Source organism: Zalophus californianus, chromosome 13 (genome assembly GCF_009762305.2).
Source record: "Zalophus californianus isolate mZalCal1 chromosome 13, mZalCal1.pri.v2, whole genome shotgun sequence".
In the NCBI taxonomy this organism is placed as follows: Eukaryota; Metazoa; Chordata; class Mammalia; order Carnivora; family Otariidae; genus Zalophus; species Zalophus californianus.
The window spans coordinates 89,197,408-89,207,542 of record NC_045607.1 but is presented as its reverse complement, the minus strand read 5'-3'; the positions used below and the strand labels follow the sequence as shown (position 1 = coordinate 89,207,542).

General features: G+C 38.8%; 1 protein-coding gene across 1 annotated transcript; it reads left to right on the top strand.

The window, feature by feature from the left end:
* Nucleotides 1-553: 553 nt before the first annotated feature.
* On the top strand, nucleotides 554-9,068 carry LOC113934957 (prorelaxin-like). Its single transcript, XM_027616612.1, has 2 exons — nucleotides 554-779; nucleotides 8,677-9,068. The coding sequence occupies exons 1-2, from the start codon at nucleotides 554-556 to the stop codon at nucleotides 9,009-9,011; spliced, it is 561 nt and encodes a 186-aa protein (XP_027472413.1). The 3' UTR covers nucleotides 9,012-9,068.
* Nucleotides 9,069-10,135: the final 1,067 nt, after the last annotated feature.

Below are 10,135 nucleotides of genomic sequence, written 5' to 3'. Positions count from 1 at the left end.
TGTTAATTTATCCATTCATTCATTATATCTTTATGGATTGATATACCAGACACTATACTAATTAACTTATTTAGATTAGGTTATGCAACAAATGTTCATGATGGAAAAATGAACTGTGAGATAATATGGGTGATTTCAATTTTATTTTTCTTGATATAATTTAGTGTAAGGGCCATGCCTAACTTTATAATAAAGGAAAACTTCAAATATTGACTAACTTTATCTAAGTATACAAAATAGTTTAAGGGTAAGAAAAGAAAAAAAATATACAACTGTAAAGGGTCCAAGAACAGAAAGGTGGGCAAACGGAGGAAAGTTGTTAAGGGTGAAAGGTGGAGGGGGCAGGAGTGGGGGGGGGGATTACAAAGAGGTGGGTGGAGAAACGGGTGGAGCTTGGACAATTGACTCAGGTCTAAGTGGTCGCCCAAGGGCTATAAAAGCTTGGTGAAATCTGGCCAGGACAGCAGCCTGAAGTCCACGATTGGAACACAGGCAGAGACCGGTAGGCGACAGCGGCTGCAGTCCTAGAGGAAAAACACCCAGAGCAGAAGGGATGTGGTCCAAGATGCAACTCCTGTACTTGTCCCACCTGCTAAGGTTATGGCTGCTACTGAGCCAACTTCCCAGAGAGATACCCGCTCAGAATGACAACGACATAATTAAGGCATGCAGACGCGAGTTAGTCCGCCTACGTATCCGGATCTGCGGCTCGGTCTCCTGGGGAGGAAAGGCTCTCCAGAAAGGTCGGGAACCTCGGCAGGCACCTGAACCACTTGCAGGTGAGCGCCCCGCCCCTCACCGCTCTGTACTTCCTATTATTGGCTGTTGGCAGGCCACTGACCGCTTAGAATGGCACCTGCACTCCCTGGCTCCAGACTGCTCGGGCTTCCCGCGCTTAGCCCTGACTCTTGAGGCTGCTGATGCCTAAAAGTTTGGAGTTTTCCCTTGTAATTTGCTTTTCTAGTACAGTCTCACCGGGTATCTCACCAGAGGGAGGGAAAGCAGCGGGAACAAAGGCCTCTCCTGAGAGGCACTTGGAGCCCTTCACCTCCTGGCAATCTGGATGATCCAGATGGGGAGAGGGGGAGCCACAGAGGATGTTGGTTGCCCAAAGACCCGTTGGAGGTGGGACCCATTCCGGTTGGACCCCAGAGTCAAGTCCGCGGGCCATAGAGAGGGCGTGCTGGGGGCTGGGGCAACTGGACAGGGCATCTTGACTTGAGAGCACTGGAGGCAGTCAAGTGTGCCCTGGTTTGAGTGCCAAAGGGCCTGGGGCAGAACTCGGAGACTCCTGAGAGGGTCCTGGAGTGGGAGACACGAAAGGGCATATTAACGACTCTACTCCTTTGTGAAAAGGCTGGGCTGTGGTCCACACCATCGAAAATTTCCTCTCTTAATTTTATTTTTATTTGTAAACTTTACCAAAGGGAAGAGCCTGGCCTAGTCTTTGCACTGGATCTTGAAGTTCATTTGTGAGATAAGGAAGGTATTAAACATAAAGAAAGGGCCTAATCTACAGGAGAAACTGAAGGGGACCTAGAATCAAGGGAAGTTCGCCGGGGGGAAGTTTTCAGCTGAAAAGCTGATTGATGCTTCAAGCATTTAGAAGCTGGAGCAGATTTTCTTTAAAAGCAAGACCCCAGAATTGAGTACAGCTCAAATCTGGAATGGTTTAAAAAACAAAACAAAAACAAAAACAACTTCTTTAGTAATAAACTATAAAGATAAACGAAGCTAAGGTTAAGTAGCAATGCAAACTTTCACAGACACACTATTCTAAGCAGTGTAATGGGTCATACTAAATTCAGAAAAGGCAAGCTCAATTATAAATAACTTAGTGTTTTATGTTTCACAACATATATGTAATTTATGATAAATCACAACTATATTTTATAGCCTATCTATCCTGTATACAAGTGACCCTCATATAAAATTATTGTGCATACTAACCACCATTTGCTTCTCTTTTATGGGATTTAAAGCATGATTATAAAGCTATTCACTTTACTTTTCTACACTGTTGGTCAGAGACCAATTTATTTAATGCAAGTTCTTACAGAATTCTTATATAATATTATTAGAAGAGTACTACAAAGTTTAGGGATTTACTGATTCAAAGTAGGGATGACCAGATTGCATTGTGTTTCCTTTGCTAATTCACTTTTTCTGAATAAATAATATATGCTCATATTAAAGATTGAAACAGATACATAAATATAAGAAAAATGAAAAACACTCAGAGATATTAAAGACTTTGAAAAAATATGTGAATTTAATGAGGAAATAAAAATATCTATATTAAATGAGGAATTGAAAAGCAATGTTAATGAGATATGTAGGGGCACCTGGCTGGCTCAGTGGGTAGAGCATGTGACTCTTGATCTCAGGGTTGTATGTTTCAGCCCCACCTTGGTTGCAGAGATTACTTAAAAATAAAATCTTTAAAGAAAAAAAAAATAAAAGCATTTGGAAATATGTATGTATACCTCCTGACTTTCACTTAATATTATAGTGTGAGCAGTTTCTCACATTGTTATTCTCCAAAAACATAATTTAAAGCTTTAGAGTATTCTATATCATAAATCTACCATATATATTTAGTCATTCTTAGTGGACATTTAGGTTTTAACCATTCTTAGTGGACATTTAGGTTGTTTCCAAATTGTTGCTTAAAAATGATTTTCTGAGAAGATTTATATATAGCTATTTAGCCAGATTTCTATTTCTGTAGGAGTACTGTGATTTAAAGTATTTTCAAAGAACTCTCTTAATTGCTACCCAGTACATAATTTAATTAGAAATAACCTAATATTTCGTGCAAGTGAAGATCAAGAAAAATGTCTAAATTATTAGTTAAGAATCTTTTGGAAGTATATGTCAATAATTTGTTATTCATGAGTTTAAAACCTCTATTGTTAGTTTTTGTTTTCATATTATTAAATTGTTAACGAACCATTTTTTCCTATAACGTGCAGAAATAACACTCATTGCACCCCTTTTAAAAAAAAAGACAGATATTTTTAACTAAAAGAGGTCTATGTTAGTGAAATTTTAGTCCAAAATACAGTGGTTAAGAGATTGCTTATATGATTTCAGGTTGATTAGAATATCTTTTATTTAGACTTAAGAAGGTAAAGTTGTTGATTGCAAAATGTTTCAAAATAAGTTTAAAAAACACTTTTAATAAAAGAGTGCAATACAAGCAACAAAAGCAAAAGTGGAAAAGTGGAACTACATCAAACTAAAAAGCTTCTGCAGGGCAAAGGAAATAATCAGAGGGAAAAGTCAGCCTATGGAACAGGACAAAACATTTGCAAATCATGTATCTGCTAAGGGTTTAATTTCCAACCTATATAAGGAACTCCTACAACTCAACAGCAAAAAAGGTAATAACCCAATTAAAAAAATGGGCTAAAGACTTGAATAGACATTTTTGCATTGAAGACATACAATGGCCAACAGGTATAAGAAAAGAAGCTCTATATCATTAATCATCAGGGAAATGGAAATCAAAACCACAATGGTATCATTTCACAACTGTCAGGATAGCTCTTATCAAAAAAAAAAAAAGACAGGCGCCTGGTTGGCTCAGTCAGTTGTGTCCCACTCTTGATTTTAGCTCAGGTCATGGTCTCAGGGTTGTGAGATCAGCCTCCGTGCTGGGTGTGGAGTCTGCTTGAGATTCTCTCCCTCTCTCTCTGCCCCTCCCCCCTAAAAAAAAGGGTAAGTATTGTTCAGGATGTGGAAAAACTAGAACCCTTGTATACTGTTCATGGGAAGGCAAAGCAAAATGGTGCAGCACTATGGGAAACACTATGGAGATTACTCAAAAAAAAAAAAAATAGAATTACCATATGATCCAGCAATCCCACTTCTGCATATTCATCTAAAATAAATGAGATCAGGATCTTGAAGAGATATTGCCACTCCCACATTCATTGCAGCACTATTCACAATAGCCAAGATGTCAAAACACCTTATATGTCCATCCACAGATGGAAAAAGAATGCCAAAAACACAGCCTATGAATAAACACAACAGAAACTACAGTTGTTTTGCCGAATTAATTAACTGGTTTTAAGTACATGGAAAGTTACTATTAGCTTTTCTCTGCATTCAGTAAGGCCCCAACTATAGAAGATTTAAATTAGAGCAGGGGGAATTTTATGAAGAGGTTGAATTAAACTTAGGATATCTTACTGAAGGAAAATGCAAATTTATACCAAAAATGGTATAAATTCTCATCTGTCAAAAAAAGATGGCGGAGGAGTAGGGGACCCTATTCCAACCGGTCCCCGGAATTTAGCTGCATATCTACAAGACCACTCTGAATACCCACGAAATCAGCCTGAGATGTAAGAAGATAGATCTGGATCTCTACAAACAGAATATCACAGGTGGTTGGTTTCAAGGTATGAAGCAGGGAGCCGTGATTCCACTGGCAGATATCAGAGGATAAATGGCAGGGGGAGGGAGCCTGGCCGTGGGGATCCTACACCGCCGGTGAGCAATAACCTACCCCACTGGGGACGGGGCACAGGCTCACAGACCGGTAGCAGCGGGGAAAGGACTTTAGGGCAGCCCCCAAGATGGAAACCCAGAGCAGCAGGGTCACGTGCACAAACTGGGGACGGCTGGTGGTTTTAGAAGCATAAAGGGCAGAGATGTGCCCTGACCAGGAGGCGAGGACTGGGAGCCCTGCTGAGGGGCACATAACCCAGGACGCTGCAGTTTACAGCAGCACAGACAGAAACAGAGATAGTATGGCCTGGAGAGCTCACTAAAGAACAGACTGCGATCTCTCTGCTCTGAGGCAGAGGGTTGGAAATGGTCTCTTCTGCTCTGACTCTTGGAAGAGACACGGAAAGCCACCAGGGAAACCACCAGAGAACAAAAGCCCCCAAAAAACGGTTTTCACTGAGCCCATCCCCCACCACAGGAGGCAGGGCAATTCCACCCAAACAGGGTTGCCTGATTAACAGCACAGCAGGTCCCTCCCCCAGAAGACAGGCTGGGAGAACAAGAGGCCAGCAACCCTAAGGTCCCTAGAAAACAGGTGCATCTTGCTTGGGTTGTGGTCAATAATTTGGACTCTCTACATTCCCTCAACCACCCCTCAACAGAATGATTAGGAGGAGGAACCCCCAAAATAGGAAAGACTCAGAGACTATGACTTATGCCCCAGATTTACAAATGGATTCAGATATAACCAAGATGTCGGAGATGGAATTCAGGCTAGCAATTGTGAAGACAATAGCTAGAATGGAGAAATCAATTAATGGCAACATAGAGTCTCTAAGGGCAGAAATGAAAGCTGAATTGGCAGAACTTAAAAATGCTATTGATGAGATCCAATCTAACCTAGATAATCTAACAGCTAGGGTGACTGAGACAGAAGAATGAATTAGTGACCTTGAAGACCAATTAATAGATAAAAAGGGAAAAGAGGAGGCCAGGGAAAAACAATTCCGAGTCCATGAAAATAGAATCAGGGAAATAAATGGCACCATGAAATGTTCCAATGTCAGAATTACTGGAATCCCGGAGGGGGTGGAGAGAGAGCGAGGACTAGAAGATAAATTTGAGCAAATCATGGCTGAGAACTTCCCTAATCTGGGGAATAAAACAAACAGTCATGTCCTAGAGGCAGAGAGGACCCCTCCCAAGATCAAGGAAAACAGGCCAACACCCCAGCATGTAATAGTAAAACTCACAAATCTTACAACCAAGGAAACCATCTTAAGGGCAGCTGGGGGAAGAGATTCAACATAGTACTAGAAGTCCTAGCAACGGCAATCAGACAGCAAAAAGAAATAAAAGGCATTCAAATTGGCAAAGAAGTCAAACTCTCTCTTTTCACAGATGACATGATACTTTATGTGGAAAATCCAAAAGACTCCACCCCCAAATTACTAGAACTCCTACAGCAATTCAGTAATGTGGCAGGATACAAAATCAATACACAGAAATCTGTTGCTTTCTTTTTTTTTAAATTGTTTAAAAGATTTTTATTTATTTATTTGAGAGAGAGAGAGAGAGAGCATGAGAGGGGGAAGGGTCAGAGGGAGAAGCAGACTCCCCACTGAGCAGGGAGCCCGATGTGGGATTTGATCCTGGGACTCCAGGATCATGACCTGAGCTGAAGGCAGTTGCTTAACCAACTGAGCCACCCAGGTGCCCCCAGTTGCTTTCTTATACAATAACAATGCAACTGTAGAAAGAGAAATGAGAGAAACAATTCCATTTACAATAGCACCAAAAACCAAAAATCTTCAGAATAAACCTACCCAAAGAGGAAAGGATCTATACTCTAGGAACTACAGAACACTCATGAAAGAAATTGAAGACACAAAAAGATGGAAAAATATTCCATGCTCATGGGTCAGAAGAATAAACATTGTTAAAATGTCTAGGCTACCCAGAGCAATCTATACCTTCAATGCCATCCCGATCAAAATTCCAATGACATTTTTCAAAGTGCTGGAACAAACAATCCTAAAATTTGTATGGAATCAGAAAAGACCCCGAATCGCCAAGGAAATGTTGAAAAAGAAAAAGCTGGGGGCATCATGGTGCCCAATTTCAAGCTCTATTACAAAGCTGTGATCACCAAGACAGCATGGTACTGCACAAAAACAGACATATAGACCAATGGAACAGAAGAGAGAGCCCAGATATGGACCTTCAACTCTATGGTCAAATAATCTTCAGCAAAGCAGGAAAAAACTTCCAATGGAAAAAAGACAGTCTCTTCAATAAATGATTGCTGGGAAAATTGGACAGCCACATGCAGAAGAGTGAAACTCGACCATTCTCTAACACCATTCACAAAGATAAACTCAAAGTGGATGAAAGACCTCAATGTGAGACAGGAATCCATCAAAATCCTAGAGGAGAACATAGGCAGTAACCTCTTCGACATCGGACACAGCAACTTCTTTCAAGATACATCTCCAAAGGCTAATGAAACAAAAGCAAAAATGAACTTTTGGGACTTCATCAAGATAAAAGGCTTCTGCATAGCAAAAGAAAGTCAACAAAACAACGAGGCAACCCACAGAATGGGAGAAGATATTTGCAAATGACACTACAGATAAAGGGCTGGTATCCAAGATCTATAAAGAACTTCTCAAACTCAACACCCAAAAAACAAATAATCACATCCAAAAATGGGCAGAAGACATGAACAGGCACTTCTCCAAATAGGACATACAAATGGCTAACAGACACATGAAAAAATGTTCATCATCATTAGCCAGCAGGGAAATTCAAATCCAAACCACACTGAGATACCACCTTACACCAGTTAGAATGGCAAAAATTGACAAAGCAAAAGACAACAAATGTTGGAGAGGTTGTGGAGAAAGGGGAATCCTCTTACATTGTTGGTGGGAATACAAGTTGGTACAGCCACTTTGGAAAACAGTGTGGAGGTGCCTCAGAAAACTAAAAATAGAGCTACCCTATGACCCAGCAATTGTACTACTGGGTATTTATCCCAAAGACACAGATGTAGTGAAAAGGGCCATATGCACCCCAATGTTCATAGCAGCAATGTCCTCAATAGCCAAACTGTGGAAAGAGCCGAGATGCCCTTCAACAGATGAATGGATAAAGAAGAAGAGGTCCAAATATACAACGGAATATTACTCAGCCATCAGAAAGGAGGAATACCCAACTTTTACATCAACATGGATGGGACTGGAGGAGATGATGCTAAGTGAAATAAGTCAAGCAGAGAAAGTCAATTATCATATGATTTCACTTATTTGTGGAACATAAGGAACAGCATGGAGGATACTAGGAGAAGGAAGGGAAAAATGATGGGGGGAAATCAGAGAGAGAGAAGAACCATGAGAGACTATGGACTCTGAGAAACAAACTGAGGGTTCTAGAGGGGAGAGGGGTGGGGGGATGGGTTAGCCCGGTGATGGGTATTAAGGAGGGCACAACTGCATGGAGCACTGGGTGTTATATGAAACCAATGAATTGTGGATCACTGCACCAAAAACTAATGATGTACTGTATGGTGACTAACATAACATAATAAAATAAATTTTAAAAAAATTCTCATCTGTCAGTTTAGAATGTGAATGAGAAAGCATTAGAAGGAAAGATAAAGTACTAGAGTATTGTTTTATTTGAAGTAAATACTCTGGGAAAAAAGAACTGTTAAATAGATGTGTGAGGGACGTCAGAGACTGGTTATCCCTTGACGTTTAGATCAGAGCAGTTGAAAATTCTGCCTTTAACTTTATCCTGAAGCAGTAATTTGCCACCATGGAATATTTGATAGGATTACTATAATAACTCAGAAGTTAGTAATAGAAGAAAATTACCCAGGTAAGAAAAATTCATCTGTGATCAAACTGAGTGTTTTCAATGACCAAGATGACTTCAGAAATCAGGGAGAGTCAAAACTGCTATGATGAAAGCATTAAGGGGACATGAAGAAAGACTGACAGAAGGTCTGTGGAATAAAGCAGAATCTTGGTGATGCTGTAGTAATTTAAGCCACCCAACTATAATATCTAAGTGGTTTAGTTAGGATACTTGTTGAATCTGTTTTGATATTAATTCTATCAAGACAATGCTTTCCTTTACGTCTATGCAAAATTTTGTTTTCCTGATGTTCCTTGACTTGAGTATTTTTCTCTCTCTCCCCTCCCCATTTAGAAGTCGAGCCATCCTCCATCATCAATACAAAAACCTTAAATACAGTGTTGGAATATATTCCTAATTTGTCACAGGAGTTGAAGGCAACACTGTCTGCGAGGCAGCCATCATTACAAGAGCTACAACTTGCACTGGAAAGTTCAAATCTTAACTTGGAAGAATTGAAGAAAATTGTTTTTAGTGGACAATATGAAGCTGAAGACAAAAGTCTTTCAGAATTAGAAACCTCAGGCTTAGATAAACATTCCCGAAAAAAGAGACAGGCCTATGTAAACTTAAGTGATAAGTGTTGTAATGTAGGTTGTACCAGAAAAGAGCTTGCTGTACTATGCTGAAAGTATTGTGTATTTCATCTATTGTTCACATGATTCCTGATGACACATTCACTGATGGCTCTGTCACCCCACTGATTATTAAAATATGAGAAATCATCATTTAGTATTTGGGCTTTTCATTTGGTGTGTAACAAAATATTCTTGCATTATTATAGTTTCTGCTAATAATACTTTTTATTCCAAAAAATATTTTGCCTTTTTTATTAATGGTATAATTGTTACTGCTTTTTAAATGCTGTTAACTTAAAGTGACATAATCTTTATCATCTTAACCACACACAGTAACTCAAAAAAAATTTTGATAGCTTAGTAAAACATTTTGCTTTGCACTAGTGAGAAAGGATAAGCCTATTTTTAAAATTTGTATTTGATAAATTATAATCTGTCACCCACTCTTTTTCCTCCAGACCTAATGCCCAAATGTTATTTCACTACTTAATATTTATGTGTTTAACATTAATGGCAACAGACAAAAATAAAAAAATAACTTACACAGTGCCTAACACCAGGTACACAAAATGGACCAAAATGTTTTTATTGATATTAATTCAGATCGGATATATAAAGAGTCAAAACTTGGACTTTTCTAACAGATTTTAAAAGATTTTTGCGTCTTATTGAACTATTAATTGCAAATAATCAGATTGAACACTAAATCAATTTAACTGAGTTGGGGACATATAAACTCAAGTATTTTTCAAACTAGGGTTCTTTTAATTCTACCATCTAAGACACTAAAAGTAAATTATATTTTTTAAGGAGAAAAATGAATAGATATATAAAAGAGAATAAACAACTGAGTGTCATATATTACAGAAGAACTGATTTAGCAAGGGAACAAACTTTATGTTTACTATTTGAGAATTTACAAACCATTTCCATAACAAAATAACTGTGAAATGATATGAAAACTTGTGAGAAAAATTAACAAGTATCTTAGTATTTAGCCAGTTCCTTTGACTTACATACACATACATTTCTAGGCAGCATTTATAGAAAACTTAAATAGCAAGTTAATCTCTATCAAATATCTATAAACAGAATTTTAAATATTATCCCCAATTTCAAATCTCCTTAATGGTTAATCACAATGAGTCTCCTAAGGTTTATTAAGTTCTAACCAA